The 24,309-nt window shown below is 51.2% G+C and overlaps 1 protein-coding gene across 5 annotated transcripts in view; it reads left to right on the top strand.

Annotated features, from left to right (window-relative positions):
• MPP2 (MAGUK p55 scaffold protein 2) overlaps window positions 1-24,040 on the top strand; it is a 32,416-nt gene extending 8,376 nt beyond the window's left edge. For all 5 annotated transcript variants that reach the window (XM_032163787.2, XM_032163789.2, XM_032163788.2 and 2 more), the window contains 11 exons: window positions 821-939; window positions 16,022-16,174; window positions 16,324-16,473; window positions 16,867-17,094; window positions 17,793-17,924; window positions 18,033-18,138; window positions 18,223-18,291; window positions 18,529-18,690; window positions 19,396-19,598; window positions 19,977-20,105; window positions 21,405-24,040. In XM_032163787.2, the coding sequence (XP_032019678.1) occupies window positions 821-939; window positions 16,022-16,174; window positions 16,324-16,473; window positions 16,867-17,094; window positions 17,793-17,924; window positions 18,033-18,138; window positions 18,223-18,291; window positions 18,529-18,690; window positions 19,396-19,598; window positions 19,977-20,105; window positions 21,405-21,581 (1,628 nt within the window). In that variant the 3' untranslated portion in view covers window positions 21,582-24,040. The remainder of the gene's footprint in view (window positions 1-820; window positions 940-16,021; window positions 16,175-16,323; window positions 16,474-16,866; window positions 17,095-17,792; window positions 17,925-18,032; window positions 18,139-18,222; window positions 18,292-18,528; window positions 18,691-19,395; window positions 19,599-19,976; window positions 20,106-21,404) is intronic.
• The last annotated feature ends 269 nt before the right edge of the window (window positions 24,041-24,309 follow it).

The following is a 24,309-nucleotide window of genomic DNA, read 5'->3' as shown; positions in this document are numbered from 1 at the left end:
ATCTCAGCTTACTGCAACCTCCGCCTCCTGGGTTCAAGCGATTTTCCTGCCTCAGCCTCCCGAGTAGCTGGGATTACAGGCGCCTGCCACTATGCCCAGCTAATTTTTTGTATTTTTAGTAGAGACGGGGTTTCCCTATGTTGGCTAGGCTGGTCTCGAACTCTTGACCTCAGGCAATCTACCCACCTCGGCCTCCCAAAGTGCTGGGATTACAGGCGTGAGCCACCGCGCCCGGCCAGAGACAGTCTTGCTCTGCTACCCAGGCTGGAGTGCAGTGGCGTGATCTCAGCTCACTGCAATCTCTGCCTCACAGGTTCAAGCAGTTCTCCTGCCTCAGCCTCCTGAGTAGCTAGAATTACAGACCTACACCACTATGCCTGGCTAATTTTGGTATTTTTAGTAGAGATGGGGTTTTGCCTTGTTGCCCAGGCTGGTCTCGAACTCCTGGCCTCAACTGATCCACCCAACAGCTTGTGGTTTTCTGGTACAGGGCGGGACCTGGAACCTGATGCCTGCTTCCCTTTCTCCCTTCTCTCCACCTCAGAGTCTCTTCCAGCTGCCTGGAGCCTCCCACCTGCTCAGGCTGGCATTACCTAGGGTGGAGAGAACAGGCCAAGGAAACTGTCCCCTTCCTCCAGGATCCCTGTCCCAGGCATTCAAGGGCCTGGGGTGCCTGTGCTGGGCAGGGAGGGGAATGTTGCCAGGGAGGGGCTGTCTTCTGTGGGACATGGGGGTGGGGAAGTTGCAAGTATTGTGGTGTGTTTTGGTCTTCTGTACCCAGCTGGTACCTGTGTATCTCACTGCCCATACCTTCCCCCAGCCATGCAGCAAGTCCTGGACAACTTGGGATCCCTCCCCAATGCCACGGGGGCTGCAGAGCTGGACCTGATCTTCCTTCGAGGCATTATGGAAAGTCCCATAGTAAGATCCCTGGCCAAGGTACAGTGCTCCAGGGAGGTGGGCACAAGGGCACTGTGCTTGGGGAGGCACAGTAGAGGATGGGGTATTAGCTACAGAGGGCCCTGGGAATGGGACATGTGGCACAAGAGGCCCCCCTGAAGGGGACTGTAGAAGAAAATCATGCCCAGGTGATGACCTGAGTGGCTGCAGGTAGAGGGGGCTGCCCCCACACCTGTCTGGTGAGTGTGTGGGTGGATGTTTAGTGACTGCCAGCTTGTGGAGTGTGTGATTGGTGTGGCCCAGCATGTACATGTTGGAGAATCTCTAGAATTCATCTTGCCTGTGCTTCTGCCTTTGGGCATTTTGTGTGCATGTCTTTCTAAGGTCACCTGCCATGTATCAGGTTGGGGAGAGATTCACTAAAAGAAAATTATAGGACAATTTGGTAATGACATTGATAGAGGTAGATACACTAGGCATTTTGGGAGCATAAAGGACAGGTGCCTAACCCAGCCTGGGGTGGGCGAGGAGGGCTTCCTGGAGGAAGGACCACTTGAGCTGAGTGGAAGAATGAGGAAGAGGGGAAGAGGGGGAGGGCATTCTGGGCCACAGAAGAGCTTGAGCAGAAGCACAGAGGTAAGAAAGAGTCAGGAGTGTGCAGGGGATTGGAAGTGCTGGTGTGAGGCTGAGCCTCAAGTGTGAGACGATGCGAGCTGTGCAAAGGTTGGCAGGTCTGGAGGGCACTGGGGGCTGTGTGTGGGTGCTTGGGCGTCCTTCTGTGAGTATCAGGGAGGCTTTATGGTTTTTTTGGTTTGTTTGTTTTGTTTTGTTTTGAGAAGGAGTTTTGCTCTTGTTGCCCAGGCTGGAGTACAATGGCGTGATCTTGGCTCACTGCAACCTCCACCTCCTGAGTTCAAGTGATTCTTCTGCCTCAGCCTCCCAAGTACCTGGGATTACAGGCATGTGCCACCACGCCCAGCTAATTTTGTAGTTTTAGTAGAGATGGGGTTTCTCCATGTTGGTCAGGCTGGTCTCGAATTCCCGACCTCAGGTGATCTGCCTGCCTCAGCCTCCCAAAGTGCTGGGATTACAGGCATGAGCCTCCGTGCCTGGCAGGCTTTACAGTATCTAAGCAGGGATATGATGGCCAAATGTGGGTGTTTTGGCAGCCATGTGGAGGACTGTTGGGGGGTTATATCTGAAGTTGGAGAGGCCAGTTAGCGGCTCTTTAGTGGGTTGAGTATAAGATGCTAAAAGCCTGAACTGGAGCTGTGGTCCCAGATCTTAGGGTAAACTGGTGGAACTTGGTGTTTGGCAGTGAGGGCTAGGGGACAGCAAGGCACCTGGGATCCTGCCTGAGGGAGTGTGGAAGGATGCCCCCTCTCCTGAGGAGGGGAGGTGGTGATGGTGCCCATGGCTGCATTGGAGGCAAGGCTAGGAGCTGTGGGAAATCAGACCTAATTGCTCAGATTTCTTGGTGAAGGTGGAGCAGTCCTCTCCCGGGAATTAGGGATCAGAGATGGAGCAGGAAGATTCAGAAGGGAAGGTTTGACTGGTCACTGAAGGGGAGAAGGAATTAAATGGATGGGGACCTCGACTGTCCATGTCAGGTGCCCGATTTCCCAGGGTGGGGGTGACTCCATCCAGAGAGGAAGAGAAAGGAGCGGGGGCTTTGGTCCAGGGCATGTACTGGCCTGGGGCTGTGGAAGTCGGATGCAGGGAATTGTGAAGGGAGCTGGTGAGAGAGGCTCAGAGAAAAAAGGCCCAGGCTGGAAAGAGGCAGAACAGGGAGAAAATGGAGGTGAAGGCTCGGTGGTTCTCTGAGGTGACAGAGTATTTGAGGGGTGATGGTGGGGATATAGATGGAAGAGAAAAAGACCAAGGTCAGAGGAAGGGAGGTAGGAGGTGAAAGTTTTCCAAGGAGGACAGTTCTAGGGATGCCATGATAATGTAGGATGGGGCTGCAGTGGACAGGTAGGTCATCAGTGTTGAAGACACTCAGAAATGGAAGGCTCAGGAGTGGGATGGGCTTGTCCACACACTCATTGGCATGTAGGGCTATGGCAGGCGTCAGGATGGGGAGAAGACTGAGGCAGTCCCCAGGGTTTTCAGTGCATGGTGGTGGAGGTGACCAGGAAGTCGGCAATGACATCAAGGGTGGGGAGAAAGAAGGTATAGCCAGGTGGTGGGTTTTCTATAGAGCGGGGACTCTGTCACAGGCTGGCTATGGCCGGCCCTGGCATGGGATGTGGAGGACCACGTCCCACTGGAGTGGGGATTGCTGCTGCAGAGGACACCGTGTCCTTGGGATGTAGCCTGTTCACGTTATCTGTGGAATGGTTGAAGACTTGGGAAGATTGTTAACAGCGAAAGATGAAAAGTTGCAGAGGTTTAATAGTGGGAAGTTCTGGGGAAGAGAAAACTGAGCAGAATGGAGGAGATTGGAGAAAGGCAGGGTGCTTTTCATTCAGCAATAGAAGATCCTACTCATTTACTAAAAATAAAGACAAGAAGCCAGGAGTAGGGGCACACACCTGTAGTCCCAGCTACTCTGGAGGCTGAGGTGAGAGCATTGCTTGAGGCCAAGAAGCTCAAGTGCAGTTCGTGTAACATAGTGAGAGCTTGTCTTCGATAAATAAGTAAATAAATAATCACAAGGAATTATACACATTTCAAACATAGAGATGTTCCATGAAGGCAGGAATGTTTGTCTTTTTGATTCACTGCAGTATCCCCAGAGCCTACAAAATGCCTGACACATAGTAGGTGCTCACTGAATATTTGTTGAATGAATAAATACAAAAGAGTATAAAAAAAAACATAACAAACTCCTGAGTACCCATCTCCAAAATGTTAATAATGTTTGTTTTGACTCTTGCCATTTCTTCTTAAGAAATAAAAAGTATGAGGCACACAGCACGGTGTGGCTTACAGCTTTAGTCCCAGCACTTTGGGAGACCAAGGTGGATGGATCACTTGAGCTCAGGATTTCAAGACCAGCCTGATCAACATGGTGAAATCCTGTCTCTATAAAAAAATAGAATTAGCCAAGCATGGTGGCATTCACCTGTAGTCCCAACTACTCAAGAGGCTGAGGCGGGAGAGTTGCTTGAGCTGGGTAGGTCGAGGCTGCAATGAGCCATGATCACGCCACTGCAGTCCAGCCTGGGTGAGAGTGAGACACTGTCTCAAAAAAAAATAATAAATAAAAAGTTTGACAAAGTTAATGCCTCTCGCCTTCCTCGTTTTCACTGCATTCCCTTCCCACAGGTAACCACTGCCTAGAGATTGATGTCATTTCATTGAATGTTGGCTTATGTTGCCTACGTATGTGTTTAGCTGTAAACAATATACCTTTGTGGGAATTTTTTTTTTTTTTTCTGTCTCCCAGGTTGGAGTACAGTGGAACAATTATAGCTCACTGCAGCCTGGAACTCCTGGGCTCAAATGATCCTCCTGCCTTAGCCTCCTGAGTAACTGGGACTACAAATATGTACTACCATGCCTGGCTAATTTGTCATTTTTTTTGTGGAGGCAGGGTCTTGCTATGTTGTCCAGGCTAGTCTCAAACTCCTGGCCTCAAGTGATCCTCTCAGCCTCCCAAAGCACTGGGATTATAGGCATGAGCCACCATGCCTGGCTCTACCTTTGTTATGTGTGCTTTTTTTTTTCCCTCTGGAGTCTCACTCTGTTGCCCAGGCTAGAGTGCAGTGGCGCAATCTCAGCTCACTGCAACCTCCGCCTCCCAAGTTGAAGCAATTCTTCTGCCTCAGCCTCCCGAGTAGCTGGGACTACAGGCACGCACTACCATGCCTGGCTAATTTTTGTAATTTTTTTTTTTTTTTTTTGAGACGGAGTCTCACTTTGTCGCCAGGCTGGAGTGCAGTGGCAAAATCTCAGCTCGCTGCAACCTCCGCCTCCTGGGTTCAAGCGATTCTCCTGCCTTAGCCTCCCAAGTAGCTAGGACTACAGGCACGCGCTACCATGCCCAGCTAATTTTTGTATTTTTATTAGAGATGGGGTTTTACCATGTTGGCCAGGATGGTCTCAATCTCAGGATGGTCAAGAGATCCGCCTGCCTTGGCCTCCCAAAGTGCTGGGATTATAGGCGTGAGCCACCTCACCCGGCCATTTTTGTATTTTTTTAGTAGAGACAGGGTTTCCCATATTGGCCAGGCTGGTCTTGAACTTCCGACCCCATGATTCGCCTGCCTCCAAGCCTCCCAAAGTGCTGGGATTACAGGCGTGAGCCACCATGCCTGGCCATTACGTGTGCTTTTAAATTTTATATAAATGAAATGATAGTGTAAGGTGCTTCTGTTCTTGAGATTTCTATTTCATACAAGTAGTACAGCTATCGACCTAAGTATAGATATAGATAGAGTTAGGGAGATTCATTTGAACTGCGGTGTGGTGTTCTGATACAGCAGTTCCCAACCTTTTTGGCACCAGGGACCAGTTTTGTGGAAGACAATTTTTCCACAGATCAGGGTGAGGGGGGCGGTTTTGGTATGCAACTGTTCCACTCAGATCATCAGGCATTCGTTAGACTTCTCATAAGGAGAACACAACCTAGATCCCTGGCACGTGCAGTTCACTGTAGGGTTGGCACCCCTATGAGAATCTAATGCCACCACTGATCTGACAGGAGGCGGAGCTCAGGCAGTAATGCTTGCTCACCTCCTGCTGTTCACCTACTTCCTAACAGGCCACGGACCAGTACTGGTCCATGGCCTGGGGGTTGGGAACTCCTGTTCTAATATATGAATAGAGCTGTTTGTTTATTGGTTCCCCTCCTGAGAGAGGTGTATGTCACTGCTGATTTTGCTCTCTTAAAAACAGTGCTGCAGTGAACATCCTCATGTCCATCTGCTTCTGCACGCATGTGGGGGTTTCTCTAGAATGGACACTTGGCAGTGAAATTGATGAATATGTGCAGTTTTGAACCTCAACATCTGTAACTTTCCAAAATTCATTTCAGAGTTGGGTTTATGAGCCCATATCACCTCTGGGTACTTTAGCTATTGTCTCCACAGTGAGACAGTGAGACTCTGCTTTGGGATGGCAGAGTCTCAGAGTGAGACAGCCTTCTTGCCAATACCCTTCAAAGCAGGGTCCCCCTTGATAGCATTCCTCTCTGGTCCAGTCCACTCGACAGTCTGCTTGACAGCTCTCTAATGATGGGTTTGCTGGCTGGCTGGCTATGTCATTCACTCATTCATCCATCCATCCATCCATCCATCCATCCATCCATCCATCCATCCATCCAACAAATATCTATTTTGCACTCGCCACATAGCAGGCACAGTGCTGGGGTTATGGCAGTGAACTGCCAGATAGTTTGTTTTCCTGATGAAGCCCAAGTCTGTCTTCCTTTCACTGGACCCCACAATGCCCCAGTCCTGGGACCTCACAGTAAAGCCTAATTGAGAATGAACCAATGTGCTATGTCACATTGTAAGTAAACTACCTTCTCTAGAAACATTTTTGGCGAGAAGCTGGTCAGGATTTTTTCCAAGAAATTCCTGGTATGGTTCCGGATTCATAGAGCACAATAGAAGAGAGTATGGACGTTTCTTCCCCTCTGAGACCCCCAGTACGAGGCTAATGGGCTAAGGCAATCCAGTGACTTCTCTCTCCCTGTGGTTGTGAAACAAACAGGAAGTGAATCTCCGTAAAGGAGCCTGAGCTCATTGAAAAAAAGAAAAGCCATACATTTCTTCTGTCCTTGTATGGGTGATCCTTTGCAATGTAAATTTGCCACTCCTCTCATCAAAGACGTGTCTCTCAGAGCTCCCTGCATTGGACAATGGGACCTACTTCCTCCTTCTCACCAATTTTTTTTTTTTTTTTTGAGACGGAGTCTCGCTCTTTCACCCAGGCTGGAGTGCGGTGGCGCGATCTCTGCTCACTGCAAGCTCCGCCTCCCGGGTTCACGCCATTCTCCTGCCTCAGCCTCTCCGAGTAGCTGGGACTACAGGCGCCCGCCACTACGCACGGCTAATTTTTTGTATTTTTAGTAGAGACGGGGTTTCACCATGGTCTCGATCTCCTGACCTCGTGATCCGCCCGCCTCGGCCTCCCAAAGTGCTGGGATTACGCGCCCGGCCACCAATTTTAATCATTATGTATACACAGACAAATTTCTAACCTAATAGACAAAGCACTGTGATCAAAGATCCAGCTGCAAAAACTTGGTGAAGTGGCCCAGAAACCCACAGGAATGAAATCAGACTGGAGCCACATGTGGTAGCTGTTGGCCTCCCTCCCTTATGCTGTGGAGCTGGGCTTGACACTCTGGGGATGTGGCAGACAGTGTGGGAGGGGCCAGGCTGGGTAGATCTGGGACCAGGGAGGGGCAGGGCCTGAGGATACAAACCCAGAGGGTTAAAGGCCCTAAGGGAAGTCAAGTCTGGCAGAGAGATCAGAAGTCCAGGCGGTTGGCTGCACACAGCAAGTGGCGGCCCCGGCAGGTGGCTGGCATCTGGGAGGGCTGACATGGATCCAGCAGCAGGTGTTCCAGCTGCAGACAAGGCCAAGGTGAGGAATCCAAGGCAGGGAACATTCAGAAATTCAGAAAAATTGTTATTAATAGGGACAGCCTGAGAGGCATGTGAAGGCTGGTGTGAACTAATTCACATGAGATGAAGAAGAAAGAACACAGGGCTTGGAGTCAGAAGATTCCACTGACCGGCTTTGTGAGTTTGGTGTGTCTGTCAACCTCTCTGAACTTCAGTTATTTCTTATGGTGGAATTTTAAAAAAATTAATATTTATTTATGTATTTATTTTAAAAGAAAGGTGAAGTCTCACTATGTTGCCCAGGCTGGTCTTGAACTCCTGAGCTCAAGTGATCCTCCCACCTTGGCTTCCTAAAGTGCTAGGATTATAGGCGTGAGCCACCATGCCCAGCCCAGTTATTTCTTTTGAGAAGTGGGGAGAATGATACCTATCCCTCAGAGTCGTGGTGGGGCTAGGTGGAGGTTATGGAAGTGGAGGTGCCTTTTTTTTTTTGAGACAGAGTCTTGCTCTGTTGCCCAGGCTGGAGTGCAATGGTGCAATCTCAGCTCACTGCAACCTCCGCCTCCCAGGTTCAAGCGATTCTCCTGCCTCAGCCTCCCGGGTAGCTGGGATTACAGGCCCACCATCCCCAGCTAATTTGTGTATTTTTAGTAGAGACGGGGTTTCACCATGTTGGCCAGGCTGGCCTCGAACTCCTGACCTCAGGTGATCCACCCGCCTCGGCCTCCCAAAGTGCAGGGATTACAGGTGTGAGCCACCACGCCCGGCCAGAAGTGCTTTTTGAATCAGAAAGAGTTGTTATAATCTTAGCTTCAGACTGGAGTTCACAGGGAGGCCTCTTGTTCTGTGGGGAGGCTAGGGTGGAAGACCTGGGAAAGCAAGACAGGGCCCTAGAAGAATAAAGGTCTAGGGAGGTCACTAAGATGGGGGCTCTGACAAGGGGACATGACAAGCAGAGAGTATAGTGGTGAGGCCAGTGTATCAGTTCACTTTTGCTGTGTAACAAACCATCCTGCTGTGTCATGGCTTAAAACAACTGTGATTTAATTCCCCTGATTTTGTGGGTTGGTTGGGTTGTTCTTCCGGCCTGGTTGTTCTTCTTGCTTAGCTGGGGCTGGGTGGTCCGGGATGGCCTCACTCACATATCTGGTGTCTTAGCTGGGAAAACTGCAATGTCTGGGATGGCCAGACCCCTTCCCATATGGTCTGTCATCCTCTAGGAGGGTCTCTCATTCTCAGCCACCTTCACATGGTGGTCTCACAAGCAAGGAAGGACAAGCCCCCAGTCACGAGCACTTTCTAAGCCTCTGCTCACATTTGATAATGGCCCATTGGCTAAAGCAAGTCACATCTGTCAAACCCAGATTAAAGAGTTCCTTTACTTTCTGACATACTACTCTCTGGGACATCTTTCAGCTTTTCATTTCACTATTTAATTATGAACCAGGGCTTCAAATAGGAATTCCCTGTCTTTTGCCATGATCGGGCGGTTGGAATGGAGGGCAGAGGGAAAACTTTTCAGTGAAATGACTGTGTAGTGTTTGCATTTGCAGCCTGCTACAGCTCTGGATCGGGAGCAAACAGAACAGAGTGCAGGCTGGCCCCACTACGAGCTAGCTGTGTCTCCCACCCAAGCTTCTGGTTTACCATGAGCTTGAGCCCCCTGCTTTGCTGAGGATGATTTTCAGAGCAGAATGAAATGAATGGCTACCACAGAAATTCAAATCACTCTTCTAGTTCTGGGCCGTGTGTCACTTAACATGAAAAAGAAGAATAAGTCTTAGCAAAATAATAGTGAGTAAAAAAGTAAGGGAAATAATTGTACACTTAATGTTAAGTGAAAAAAAATCAGACCCCAGGGATGGATAAAGTCATGATTTCCCCCTTTTTTATGTCATAGAAAATACGGCCGGGCGCGGTGGCTCACACCTGTAATCCCAGCACTTTGGCATGCCGAGGTGGGTGGACCACCAGGTCAGGAGATCAAGACCATCCTGGCTAACACAGTGAAACCCCGTGTCTACTAAAAATACAAACAATTAGCCGGGCGTGGTGGCGGGTGCCTATAGTCCCAGCTACTCGGGAGGCTGAGGCAGGAGAATGGCGTGAACCCGGGAGACGGAGGTTGCAGTGAGCCAAGATTGCGCCACTGCACTCCAGCCTGGGCAACAGAGCAAGACGCCATCTCAAAAATAAATAAATAAATAAATGCATTTGGACAGACACGATTCCCTTTTAAGTAACTATATTCATTTCAGAAGTATGTAGAATACATACAGACACATTAAAACTCTTTAACTGGGAAGCCAGGGAATGACAAACACACTAAATCAAGATGGTGCTTTCAGCTGGGCGTGGTGGCTCATGCCTGTAATCCCAGCACTTTGGGAGGCTGAGCCGGGCAGATCACCTGAGGTCGGGAGTTCAAGGCCAGCCTGACCAACATGGAGAAACCCCATCTCTACTAAAAATACAAAATTAGCTGGGTGTGTTGGTGCATGCTGTAATCCCAGCTACTCGAGAGGCTGAGGCAGGAGAATCGCTTGAACCTGGGAGGTGTAGGTTGCAGTGAGCCGAGATTGTGCCACTGCACTCCAGCCTGGGCGATAGAGCGAGACTCTGTCTCAAAAAAAAAAAAAAAAAAAGATGGTGATTTCTGCAAGTGGGAAGGGTGAGTGGGGCATGTGGTTAGATGTAGGATATCGACAAGAGCTTTGTTTTTTAGTTTGGGTGGTGGGTTCTCTTAGATCCTTGTTATATCATTTAAAAAATCTAATTTAGGCCAGGTGTGGTGGCTCATACCTGTAATCCCAGCACTTTGGGAGGCCGAGGCTGGCAGATCACCTGAGCTCAGGAGTTTGTGACTATCCTGGGCAACATGGTGAAACCTCCTCTCTACTAAAATATAAAAAATTAGCCAGGGGTGGTGGCGCATGCCTGTAGTCCCAGCTACTCGGGAGCCTGAAGCGCAAGAATTGCTTGAGCCCGGGAAGTGGAGGTTGCAGTGAGCCAAGATTGTGCCACTGCATTCCAATTTGGGCTACAGAGTGAGACTCCATCTAAAAAAAAAAAATTATTTGTTTAGTTCAGCCCACTGAGTTGTTGGTTTTGTATTTGAATGATTAAATGTTTAGTTTCCTTTGGGCTGTGAGGTTGAGCTTGGAGAGCTGTGCTTTCATATCTGTGGGTATAAAACATCCAGGGGTGGCCACAGGAGGAGGAATGGATTAGCCCATGGTGGGAATGTCATTAAGTCAAAGATAGGAGGTAAGCAGCTTAGGAGGCACCCTGGCTTCCCCCTTGGTCAAACACGTCTCCTCGGAAAACTTGTCCTCCATGCGTGGACCAGATAGTGCTAAAGTCAAAATGAGTGACCTCTCTAATGCTCACATCAGGACACCTGTGCCAGAGCTGGCTCCTGTTAACCCAAAAGAGCCATGCAAGAGTTGCCGTGGTGAGATTATTGCTGTCTGAGTGCCTTTGTTTATTCTTGACACTCAGTTATTAGGGCTTTGATTCCCAACATTGTCCTAGGCATAGGGTAATAGAGCCAGAGTTGGGACGCCTCCCTCACTCTGGGGCTCCATAGGCTGGGCTGAGCTAAATGACTGAAAATCACATAGGGCTCTGTGGAAGACCAACCCTCTGGGGCTTGTTCGTTTCCCCAGATGCTACTCCTTTGCCCCATCAGCTGTCTGTTTCCCCAGTAGGTTGTGGGTATCAGTCTAAAATGCTGCCCACCTGGCAGAGGATGGTTTAGGAGGCTGTGGGGCCATGTGGGGTGCTGTTCCCTGGCCTGTTTGGGAAAAGAGAAGGCAGAAAGCATCTAGCCTTTATTGAGCACCTGCTGTCTGCCAGGCACTGTGTCCATCTCACCAAATCCTCACAGCAGTCCTATGAGGTATTACTCAAATCTCACCATCTCATGGCTAAACAAATTTTCTATTATGAAAACATTTAAAAATATATCCTGAACCTCCATCACCTAGCACCCCACTTCAGCATTCAATAGTCATGCATAATCTTGTTTCATTCACACCTTTACCCGCTTCCCTCTCTCCTCATTGTTTTGGAGTACATCTCAGCCATAATAGATACATCTGCAAGTGTTTCATTGTGTATATAAACTCCTGGGCTCAACTGAAAAGGATTCTTTAAAGTTACACTACTATTCTCACACCTAAAAAAATAAAACAATAGTTTTCTTTTGAATTTTTTTAATTAAAAAAATTTTTTAAAATAGAGATGGGGTCTTGCTGTCTTGAACTCCTGGGCTTGAGTGATCCTCCTGCCTTGGCCTCCCAAAGTGCTGGGATTACAGGTGTGAGCCATTGTGCCCTGCCATGAATTTTTAATAAATGGTATTGGAACATCTGGATAGTCATTTTGAAATATATCAAAGTATATTTATTCCTCACATCATATATCAGAATGAACTCCAAGCGGATCAGAGATCTCTATGTGAGAATATAAATCATACACGTCCTAGAAGAAAACAAGGCTCTGTATATGGGAAAAGCCCTCCCTTAAAAAAAACAAAAAAACAAAAAACTATGCCTCAAAATTCAGATGCATGAAAGATTATTAAATTCACCCACATTAAAAAAAAATTGTTTTTTGAGCCAGGGTCTTGCTCTGTCACTCAGGCTGGAGTGCAGTGGTGCAAACAGTGCTCACTGCAGCCTCAATCTCCTGGGTTCAAGCGATCCTTCCACCTCAGCCTCCCAAGTAAGAGTAGCAGGGACCTCAGGTGCATGTCACCATGCATTAAAATGAGCATTAAAAATGCTCAGGTGCATCTTAAAAATATTTTGTAGCAACAGGGGCTTGCCGTCTTACCCAGGCTGGTCTTGAACTCCTGGGCTCAAGCAGTCTTCCCTCCTCGACCTCCTAAAGTGTTGGGATTGCAGGTGTGAACCACACTGCACCTGACCTAATTTTTTTTTTTGCATGCAAAAACACCACAAGCAGAGTCAAAAGACAAGTGGCAAACTGGGGGAAATTATTTGCAAGAGATATCACAAAGGGCTAATTTTCCCAATAGTGAGAAAACATTTTTTAAAATAGGGAAAAGAATAAAAACGAAGACCTGACAGAAAAATTGGGAAAGACATGAGTAGACAATTCACAGAAAAAGCTATACAGATGGCCCTTAAACATATGGAGAGATGTTTGACGTTACTCATAATAAGCAAAATGCAAAGTAAGCCCCACTGAGAGATCATTTCTCCTCCTTGTGATTGGCAGACATGCAAATGTTTGATCAACACTCTGGTGGTGAGCTTAAAGAAAATCCCTTATACAGTGCTAGCAGAAGGGCAAACTGGCCAAAGTCCCATGGAGGGGAATTTGTCAATATCTAAGAAAATTACGTATGTATTTGCTGCCTGACCCAGCAAGACTTCTAGGAATTTACATGGAAGATCTTCTCCACAGATATAGAATACTATGCCAGAGTCATTTACTGCAGCATTATTTGCAATAGCAAAGTATTAGAAACAACCTAAATGCCCATGGAGACTGGTTGAATAAATTACAAGAATCCAGTCCTGCAATGGAGTCAAATGCAGTAATTAAAATAATAAGATGGGCATGGTGGTTCATGCCTGTAATCCCAACCTGGGAGGCAGAGGTTGCAGTGAGCCGAGATCACGCCACTGCACTCCATCCTGGGTGACACAGCAAGACTCCATCTCAAACAAACTAATAATAATAATTAATAAAGGAAGATCTCCATGCAGTTTCATAGAGTGATTTCTATGACATATTTTAAAATAAAAAGCCAGAAAACAAACCAAACCAGTTAAATAAAAGCCCTAGAGTATCAAAGGGTATATACAGTGTTCTATGTTTTATGTAAGAAAGGGCAATATATTTATTTAATTCATTTTTTTTTGAAACAGAGTCTTGCTCTGTTGCCCAGGCTGGAGTGCAGTGGCGCGATCTCAGCTCCCTGCAAACTCTGCCTCCTGGGTCCAAGTGATTCTTGTGTCTCAGCCTCCTGAGTAGCTGGGATTACAGGCGTGTGCCACCATGCCCAGCTAATTTTGTATTTTTGGTAGAGATGGGGTTTCACCATGTTGGTCAGGCTGGTCTCGAACTCCTGACCTCAGGTGATCCTCCTGCCTCGGCTTCCCAAAGTGCGGGATTACAGGCGTGAACCACCTCACCTGGCCTTTGGTGGTGATTTCTGAGATTTTGATGCACCCATCACCCAAGCAGTTTACACTGTACCCAGTGTGTAGTCTTTTATCCCTTAAGCCCCTACTACCCTTTCCTGCTGATTTTTACTTAATAGATTTGTGATAGGTAGTAGCAGTTGTATAGCAATTCTGAAACTGCTTTGACTATTGAAGGACAGAACAAATAAGTAAATATATTGATGTTATTGGGAAATAAGTTCTCACTGAAGGAGAAGGGAGACACAAATATGGAATGGGGGAAGATGAGAAAAATCCTTTAGAGTTTATTTGGAGCCATTAGTATCTACTAATGACTGCCAAAGAAATGATGCCCAGAAACAATGGGTACTGAGTGCCCACATCTTGGTTTCTAAATACTATCTCCTGCTAAATGGAATCAGGGTTCCTTGGAGAAATTGCTGATTCCAGACCTGGGGTAGGGAACGCATCAGATGAGCCTGTGCCAGAAGGGAAGAAGATGCTCAAGGACTGATGGGAAAATGTCAACAGGACAGAGGTGTGAATGGGGCTCCCACTGGACAAATTTGGGATAAACTGGGTCAACGAAGATAGTGATCGTAATGGATTAGAACACACGGAATAAAAAAAATTCATAGTGATATCATGAGAGAGAAGGAGAGAAAGAGGAGTAACGTGGTAGGGAGAAAAGAAGAGCTCATTCTTTTTTTTTTTTTTTTTTTTTTGAGACGGAGTCTCGCTCTGTCACCCAGGCTGGAGTGCAGTGGCGCGATCTCGGCTCACTGCAAGCTCCGCCTCCCGGGTTCAGGGCCAGGCTAATTTTTTATATTTGTAGTAGAAACGGGGTTTCACCATGTTGGCCAGGCTGTTTTGCAAACTCCTGACCTCAGGTGATCCACCTGCCTTGGCCTCCCAAAGTGCAGGGATTACAGGCGTGAGCCACTGTGCCTGGCTGAAAAGCTCATTCTTATAGTAGAATGCCAATAAATGTAGAAGGAATGATGGGAATTAGGTAATCACTGTTTTGCAACCTCCAGTATAATAATTCATTTAGGCAAGGGTCATAAATTGACACTAAATCCATTGGTGAAGGATTTTGGGGGAACAGAATAGTCACATAGTCTCAAAGTATGGGAAAGACACAAAGACACAAGATCAGCTATGTAGAACTCTTGTCAAAAGGATTAACGTAAATCTAATCATGAGGAAACAGTCAACTAAATCTAGTGGTAGAGCATCCTAAAAACTACTGGCCTGGAGTCTAAAAATGTCTAGGCTGGGTGCAGTGGCTCATGCCTGTAATCCCAGGCTTTGGGAGCCTGAAGTGGGAGGATCGCCTGAAGCCAAGAGTTTGAGACTAGCCTAGGCAACGTAGTGAGACCCTGTCCCTACAAAACAAAAACAGAAACAAAAAAAACAAAACAAATGTTCTGAAAATCTAGAAGTTATTGGGATCTGTTCTAGATTAGAAGAGAATAAAAAGATGTGTCAACCAAATACAACATATGATCATCAATTAGATCCTGAATCAGAAAAAATATAAAATTATAAAGGATACTTTTGGGACAAGAGTGAACATTTGAATGTGGACTGTCTTACATAATATATTAATGAATCGATGTTAAATTTCTTGCAGGTGATAATGGTATTGTGGTTTATGCAGCAGAATGTCTTTGTTCCTATGAAATACATGTTGAAATACTTTGGGATAAAGTGGCTTGTGTTGTCTGCAATGATCTTTCAAAGATTCAGAGGGGAAAAAAGGTCTTCATACATATTCTTGAAATGGAATTCCTTTCTTCCTGACCCATCTAACCTAACCCTCCCCACGGGGCTGGTCACTGGCGAAGGATTCCTTTTCCGTTTTCAGCGCACCTTGGTATGGAGCCCAGAGCCAGCAGAGCAACAAATAGGTGCAGGGCCTGCTCCTGGCACCATGTGCTGATTTCCTGTCCCCTCATTCACTGGGAACACTGAGTTGAGGGCCTGGAGATGCAAGTTCAAGTCCCATTGACCCTGGGAAAGTTATTCTACCTCCCTAATTTCCTCATCCTGGGCTTCAGGGTCTTCAAGGCCCCACCCAACCATAATGTCCGGTGGAAGAAGCTGTCTTTGAATGCCAATGTGTATAGGGTCCTGGGAGCTGGAGACAATTTGGTAACTTCTAATGACTCTCTGTGGCAAGGGGATGGAAAGGAAGGTTTGTCCTTTGGTTTCTTCCTTCCCTAAACTAGGTCCTTGTCATTTTGGGGAAGAAAGGAGACAGCAAGGAGTGCATGCGCACGTGTGGGTGTGATTGTGTGTCAGTGAGTGAGGAGCTGAAGCTGGGGGCTGGGGTTGGGGTGGGGAAAATGCCTGGGGGCTGAGGGAGGACCCTGCTTGGTGTCCTAGGGCTCCTGGGGAAGCTCCTAGCCCCATCTGTTCTGCTTCCACCCCCAGGCCCATGAGAGGCTGGAGGAGACGAAGCTGGAGGCCGTGAGAGACAACAACCTGGAGCTGGTGCAGGAGATCCTGCGGGACCTGGCACACCTGGCTGAGCAGAGCAGCACAGCCGCCGAGCTGGCCCACATCCTCCAGGAGCCCCACTTCCAGGTTCCTGGCTGCTGGGGCTGGGGTTGAGGGAGCAGGAGGCGGGTGGACGGGGGCATACTGCTGTTGGAGGGCCCAGCAGGAAGTTGGAGCTGGGATGGGAAGAGACCCAGGGCACTGCCCCATTGTCCCTTCTCTTCCCATCCCCCCAGTCCCTCCTGGAGACGCATGACTCTGTGGCCTCAAAGACCTATGAGACACCGCCCCCCAGCCCTGGCCTGGACCCTACATTCAGCAACCAGCCTGTACCTCCCGATGCCGTGCGCATGGTGGGCATCCGCAAGACAGCTGGAGAACATCTGGTGAGGACTGGGCAGGGCCAGAGGCGGGGCTGGTGAGGGTGGGGGATTGAGAATAACCAATGAGCGGACAAAAAAGGCCAAGTGTGGTCTGAAGATGAAGATGGGGCCAGCTTTGTGCAGGGAAGGGCCATGCAGCAAAGGGTCGGGGAAGACCCGGGAGACCATAGACACTGCACACGCACCTGTGTCCACACCTCTCCAGTCTGCCTGCTTCTCCCCCCCCCCCATTAGTACCCGCTGTAAGTGAAGAATTTAGGCAGAAGGATGGAGGAGGACTTTGTGAGGGCGGGGGTGGGTGGGTAGGGACAGGAATGGAGGAGCTATTAGGAGACTATTTGAAGATTCTGACTTGGAGCAATTGTGGCCTCAACTTACACTCCCTCTGACCTCCAGGGTGTAACGTTCCGTGTGGAGGGCGGCGAGCTGGTGATCGCGCGCATTCTGCATGGGGGCATGGTGGCTCAGCAAGGCCTGCTGCATGTGGGTGACATCATCAAGGAGGTGAACGGGCAGCCAGTGGGCAGTGACCCCCGTGCACTGCAGGAGCTCCTGCGCAACGCCAGTGGCAGTGTCATCCTCAAGATCCTGCCCAGCTACCAGGAGCCCCATCTGCCCCGCCAGGTGGGCCCCTCACCCAGCACAAGGCCCAAGGGATGGCTGAGCCTCCTGGCTGTCAGGGTTGCAGGTCTCACTGAGGCCCTCCTCTCCTACTGGTTTCCTCCAGGGAAGATGGGGGTGGGACCTGCAGCCCAGGGGCAGCTGACCGCAGCCGTGGACAGGCCTCTGCCTCTGCTGCACCTGCACGTGCTCCCACATTGGCTGGCATTATGCACGCAGCCACAGCCTGGGATACCAGAGTGTATGAGAGAGTGCCTGCATCGTGGTCAGCGTTCTTCACGTTTGTGCACGTGCACAGGGTGGGGTGGTCATATGTCCTGGACAGCTGTCTCCTGGTTGGTCAATTCTGGGGGTCTGGCTACTCTGTCTACCTATCCTATTGGCTCTCTTGCCCTCCACCAGAGCCCTTCTCCAAGGGGAGAGAGTGAGTGGAGGGAGGGACCCAGGATTAGGTGCCAGGGTCCTGTCCCCTACTTGGTGGTCCCACATCCTTGGTCCTGAGATCTGAATCCTGTAGTACTAGATGCGAAGAGAGGTTGGCACCAGGGAGGCGCACGGGCAGGCCTGGAGGCATCACTCCTGCAGGGGGACAGTTCCATTGCCTCTTAACGTCTTTGTGAAAAGAGGGGGCATGGGGTAGACCTCCACCTGCAGCCTTCTGCTGACCCTTCCCCCGACCCTTTGCTGATTCCTGGGCCCAGGTATTTGTGAAATGTCACTTTGACTATGACCCGGCCCGAGACAGCCTCATCCCCTGCAAGGAAGCAGGCCTGCGCTTCAACGCGGGGGACTTGCTCCAGATCGTAAACCAGGATGATGCCAACTGGTGGCAGGTGAGCTGCGGGCACCCCTGCATCTCTGCAGGTATGGTGCATGGGAGGGCGAGGGCACAGGGAGGGGTCTTCTTGCTCAGGCAGATCTTGGTCTCATGTCCGTTTCAGGCATGCCATGTCGAAGGGGGCAGTGCTGGGCTCATCCCCAGCCAGCTGCTGGAGGAGAAGCGGAAAGCATTTGTCAAGAGGGACCTGGAGCTGACACCAAACTCAGGTAGGAGGTCCCCCCACCCCACACCTCCAATCTGAGATCTGACAGGGCCCTGTCTGCCTCACTCACCCATCTCCCTATGGCCAGGGACCCTGTGCGGCAGCCTTTCAGGAAAGAAAAAGAAGCGAATGATGTATTTGACCACCAAGAATGCAGGTGGGTATCAGAGCGCCCCCTCCCTTGCCCTCCTCTAACATGGCATGCCTTTCCCTGTCCCCACCCATCACCTGTGAAGATGCGTGCCTGGCTCAGATGCTGCCAGCCGTGTCCCTAGGCCCTGCCCAACTCCCTCCTGCTCCCCTGTTCCAAGCCCTCTTGCCCTCAGCCTCCCTGAGAGCTCCGCCCCGCCCTCACCGTGCAGCCTGGTGAGCAGCGCCATCTCCCTGTGTCCAGAGTTTGACCGTCATGAGCTGCTCATTTATGAGGAGGTGGCCCGCATGCCCCCGTTCCGCCGGAAAACCCTGGTACTGATTGGGGCTCAGGGCGTGGGACGGCGCAGCCTGAAGAACAAGCTCATCATGTGGGATCCAGATCGCTATGGCACCACGGTGCCCTGTGAGTGGGAGCTGGGCCCTGCTGAGTCGGGGACAGGGAGCAGGACTCCCCTGGGGGCCAGGGCTGGGCCCACCGAATGGGCATCTTCATGGGCACCAGGCCAGGTGGTACCTTTGGGTACACGGGTTGGGGTGCACGCCCTCTATGGGTGAGTAGGGGAACTTCAGGCTCAGGAAGGGTGAGGGAGGTGTCCAGCCAACAGGTGGCCTAGTGGGCTGGGCTGGCGTCCCCTTTCCTTCTCGTTTCACTTGCTAAAAGCCATAAAGAAAGTGAGTGCCCAGCTGTGCACCCGGGTGAAACAGGCTATGAGCTGTGTGTGTGTAGCCTTGTGGAAGACAGGGCTTCTTAGTGGCAGAACCAGCGGGGGTGGTGGAAACTCCTGGCTGCCAGAGGCAGGACTAAGAGCACTGCCCTGGTCTGCTTGGCCCTTGCTGCGTGGCTTTGGGCTGTACATTGCCCTTTCTGGACCTCAGCCTCTCATCTGTGGGCTCTGGGTTGGACCATGATTACCACCTCATGTCTGTGTGTGCGCCACTGGGGAGAGTGGGGGGCAGGTATGTGCAAAGGCAGCAGTGCTGGCATGATGGGGAGCAGACTGCACCCCCAAGGCTGGGAAACGGGGGCCTGGGTAGGGGTGCATATATGTGTCTGAGGCACTGTGACCTGCCCACGCCCATTCGGTCCAACCTACCCCCATCCCCCTAGACACCTCCCGGCGGCCCAAAGACTCAGAGCGGGAAGGTCAGGGTTACAGCTTTGTGTCCCGTGGGGAGATGGAGGCTGACATCCGTGCTGGGCGCTACCTGGAACATGGCGAATACGAGGGCAACCTGTATGGCACACGTATTGACTCCATCCGGGGCGTGGTCGCTGCTGGGAAGGTGTGCGTGCTGGATGTCAACCCCCAGGTACCACCACTCTGCTCCTTCCCGGCCCGCCATGTGTCCTCTCTGCTGCCTCAGTGCTCCCCCATATAGTTCCAGACACCTGTCACCTGAGCACGCCCATGTACCCCCTTTGCCCTCAACTACTGCTAGAAACCCAGCCCACCTGGAACCTTTCTCAGCCTTCCAGAGCCCCCACTCCTCCTCTAGTCTCCTCCAGTCACCTCAGCCACCTGCCAGCTGTTTGTCATTTGTCCCCGGACTCATGTCCCAGACCCCCAGGCCCCCTTTTCTCATCCACTCCCAAGTGCCCACCCCAACCCCGGTCACCCTCACAGCCTTTCTGTGGTTCCTAGGATGGACATGGGGATATGCTCCCTACCCTGCCTTCTCCTTCTGCAGGCGGTGAAGGTGCTACGAACGGCTGAGTTTGTCCCTTACGTGGTGTTCATTGAGGCCCCGGACTTCGAGACCCTGCGGGCCATGAACAGGGCTGCGCTGGAGAGTGGAGTATCCACCAAGCAGCTCACGGTGAGGGCTCTGAGGTGTGGGGGAGGGGTCTGATAGCTGCCTAGCGTGGTGGGGGACAGGCCTGAGCTGACAGAGAGAAGGAGGTGGTGTTGGGGAGGGACAGGGGCCTGCTCCAGTTATCAGTGAGGCAGGACGTGGTCCCCCCTGCATAGATGTGGAAGGGGAGGTCTGAGAGAGGAAGTCCAAAGTCTCAGAGTGAGCCAGGCACACACCTAGCCTGGGATACATGTGCTTCTGACTCCAGGCCCCCGGCTCAGCCCACTCTGCAGAGACAGAGTGCTGGCCAGAGAGAGTTCCAGAGGGCCACTGGGAGAGGTAGGCAGGAGGTGGGCCAGGTGAGCTTGGGTTGCTTACAGCTGGGGGAAAACTGAAGGGTAGGAGAAAGCCAGAGGCGGGAAGGCTGGCTGGAGGGCTGAGGCAGCGTCAGGGAGCAGGCAGCGCCTGGAGGAGAGGCTTCAAGGCCGCATTGCAGGACTCCAGCCCCATCCGCCTTCCTCCCTATGTCTTGCTGCGCCTTCCCAGGAGGTGGAGAGTTTGCGGCGCTCTGAGTGCAGGGGTCCCTCTGCTGGCCATGCCTGGTGCTGCAGCACTCAGTCCCCAGGTCAGAGCGTGCCTGGGGCCCAGGAGGGGCTGTCTAGGCTGGCACCCTTCTGCCAATGACCCCCTTAAGGAGCTCTGGACCTTTGCCTGATCCCCATTCTGGGCACCTCCTCCTTGGCAACAGGTGTGGCCAACTGGAGCTGTTGGGATGCTGCTAGCTTCCGCTTATTTAAGTCAGTTGTCAAGTACCCTTCCCCACCCCTGCCCATCCAGCTTCCACTGGGTCGAGGGTGGAGTTGTCCTGGGTACTTGTGGATTGCCCTGGTACCAGCCTGTCTAGCTGCATAGGTAAGGCAGCCTAGTCAGACTTGAGGGAGCACTGGCTTGAGAGTCAGGCAGATCCTGTTTAGCCACTGACTGGCTGTGTGACCTTTTTGTGTCTTCATTTTCTCTGTTATAAATGGGAAAGAATTAATCCTACCTTGCAGAGCTGTAGTGAAGATTATGTGGCATGCAAAGCATTTAGGGGTGTGATTGGCAGTTATTAAAGCTTATTTCCTCCCTTTCACTCACCATCTGTTTGTGGTTGATGGTGAGCCACTTTGAGGCACGCAGAGAGGGGCCCCTGCCTCCCTAGCCAGGGAGTCCACACCAGGGTTGGGCTTTGGGGAGGGGGAGTGGGGGCAGCTGTAGCTCCTTCTGACAGTGGGGGTGAGTTGTGGGCACTGACTGTAGGGAGGTCCCCTTGTGCCTGGGCAGGAGGCGGACCTGAGACGGACAGTGGAGGAGAGCAGCCGCATCCAGAGGGGCTACGGGCACTACTTTGACCTCTGCCTGGTCAATAGCAACCTGGAGAGGACCTTCCGCGAGCTCCAGGCAGCCATGGAGAAGCTACGGACAGAGCCCCAGTGGGTGCCTGTCAGCTGGGTGTACTGAGCCTGTTCACCTGGTCCTTGGCCCACTCTGTGTTGAAACCCACAACCTGAATCCATCTCCTTCCTGACCTGTGATCCCCTGCCACAATCCTTAGCCCCCATATCTGGCTCTCCTTGGGTAACAGCTCCCAGCAGGCCCTAAGTCTGGCTTCAGCACAGAGGCATGCACTGCCAGGGAGGTGGGCATTCATGGGGTACCCTGTGCCCAGGTGCTGCCCACTCCCAATGCCCATTGGCCACCAGATATCTCTGAGGGCCAAGCTATGCCCAGGAATGTGTCAGAGTCACCTCCATATAATGGTCAGTATAGAGAAGATAAAAGCTGCTTTGGGACCACATGGTCAGTAGGCATACTGCCCCCTGCCACCCCTCCCCAGTTGCCAGTTCTCCTCTGGACTGGTCACACCCACCCCATTCCTGGACTCCTCCCACCTCTCACCCCTGTGTCGCAGGAGCAGGCCTTGGGCTGTTTCCGTGTGGCCAGGGGAATGTGTGGCCCGCTGGCAGCCAGGCAGGCCTGGGTGGTGGTGCCATCCTGGTGCCATCTTGAAGGCTGGAGGAGTCAGAGTGAGAGCCAGTGGCCACAGCTGCAGAGCACTGCAGCTCCCAGCTCCCTCGGAAAGGGACAGGGTCGCAGGGCAGATGCAGCTCGGTCCCTCCCTCATCCACAGCTTCTCACTGCCCAAGTTTCTCCATATTTCTCCAATGCGTCCTGACAGGTCAGCCCTGCTCCCCACAAGGCCAGGCTAGCAGGGGCTAGTGGGCTCAGCCCAGGTAAGGGCAGGATGGAGGGCTGAGCCCTGTGAGAACCTGCTGCTACCAACTGAAGAGCCCCAAGCTCTCCATGGCCCACAGCAGGCACAGGTCTGAGCTCTATGTCCTTGACCTTGGTCCATTTTGGTTTTCTCTCTAGCCAGGTCCAGGTAGCCCACTTGCATCAGGGCTGCTGGGTTTGAAGGGCTAAGGAGGAGTGCAGAGGGGACCTTGGGAGCCTGGGCTTGAAGGACAGTTGTCCTCCAGGAGGTTCCTCACACACGACTCCAGAGGTGCCATTTACACGGTAGTCTGCACAGCCTGTGGTTCCACGTGCATGCTCGGCACCTGTCTATGCCTCTGGCACCGGGGTGTATGTGTGTGTGCGTGTGCGCGCGCGTGTGTGTGTCAGGTTTAGTTTGGGGAGGAAGCAAAGGGTTGTTTTGTTTTGGAGGTCACTCTTTGGGGCCCCTTTCTGGGGGTTCCCCATCAGCCCTCATTTCTTATAATACCCTGATCCCAGACTCCGAAGCCCTGGTCCTTTCCTGATGTCTCCTCCCTTGTCCTATTGTCCCCCAACCCTAAATGCCCCCCCAGCCGTAACTTGAGGAGGGCAGTTTTGTAAAATAGGAGACTCCCTTTAAGAAAGAATGCTGTCCTAGATGTACTTGGGCATCTCATCCTTCATTGTTCTCTGCATTCCTTCCGGGGTGAGCCTGTCCTCAGAGGGGACAACCTGTGACACCCCGAGTCCAAACCCCTGTGCCTCCCAGTTCTTCCGAGTGTCTAACTAGTCTTCGCTGCAGTGTCAGCCAAAGCTGGCCCTTGAACCACTGTGTGCCCATTTCCTAGGGAAGGGGAAGGAGAATAAACAGAATATTTATTACAAATGTTAGAATATATTTCTTATACTAGGAATCTCATTTGCATTTGCATAGAGTATACCCATGAGGTGGGAAGGCCAGGCCTGCCCCCATCTCGTTGGTGTGGCTCTGCGTATACTACACACTCATCCTCCTGCTCCTCTTTTCCCTTAGTCAGTGTCCTTTCATCCTGATTCAGCTCTCCCTTGCATCACCCTCAGCCTAAGGGAGTAGAAAGGAAATGGGGTGTTTTCTTGCTGACCTAACGCTATGGGGTCACTTGCCATTTCCTACCTTCCCTGGGGGATTTAAGGGTAGAGGCAGGGGAAGATCTGTTGTTATAGCTGCCTTTGTCTCCTTGGTCCAAATGACCATCATCTCTGATGGAGATGGGTTGGGTACCTGGCCCTTATGGCACCTTTACTGCTAGTGATGCCCAAGGGGCAGGCCTGGGCCCTTCCCTCCTGTAGCTCTTCTCAGTCTTTCCTCTCTGAACAGCCTCCTACCTCCCCTGCCTGAGCCTCACTCCACAGCCCTCCCAGGTACCTATCAGGTGGGAGCAGAGGCTGTCAGTCCTTGGCTCACCTGGGACAGGGCTGGGGCTGGGTTGGAACAGGTGTGTGTGCCCACCACATTAGCTCAATGACTGTGTTCTCCCTCCCTGCCGTTGTGGACTCTTGTATTTGAGGGACCTCAAGAGAGTGAGGACCCTACCATCCACTGTCCATATTCAGTCCCAGCCCCAGTGCCCTTCCTCTGTCGCCTGCCTCAGCCATCCAATTCTTGAGTTTTCTCACTGATTGGTTTTCTTTCTTTTTCCTTGGATTAAATGTGAAAGCAAAGGCTTCTGGCTCTGCTTGTCTTTGGTTGGGGTTGGGTGGATGGCTTTGGGAGAGAGTGAGAGCTGGGGAGCACAGCACAGATGACTCTAGAATGGAAGTCAGAGCGACATATCTTGTTTTCTGCGATGTCTTCCTTTCCTCTGTCTTGCCCCTGCACACTCCCCCATCCCCAGAAGATGCTCCTTCTAAGTGCTTGTACCCAAGGACATGAACAGACATTTCTCAGAAGACATACAAGTGACAATGTATGAAAAAGTGCTTTATGTCACTA

The sequence above is a fragment of the Hylobates moloch genome, unplaced genomic scaffold, assembly GCF_009828535.3.
Source record: "Hylobates moloch isolate HMO894 unplaced genomic scaffold, HMol_V3 SCAFFOLD_10, whole genome shotgun sequence".
In the NCBI taxonomy this organism is placed as follows: Eukaryota; Metazoa; Chordata; class Mammalia; order Primates; family Hylobatidae; genus Hylobates; species Hylobates moloch.
This window is presented reverse-complemented; position numbering and strand designations above follow the sequence as displayed.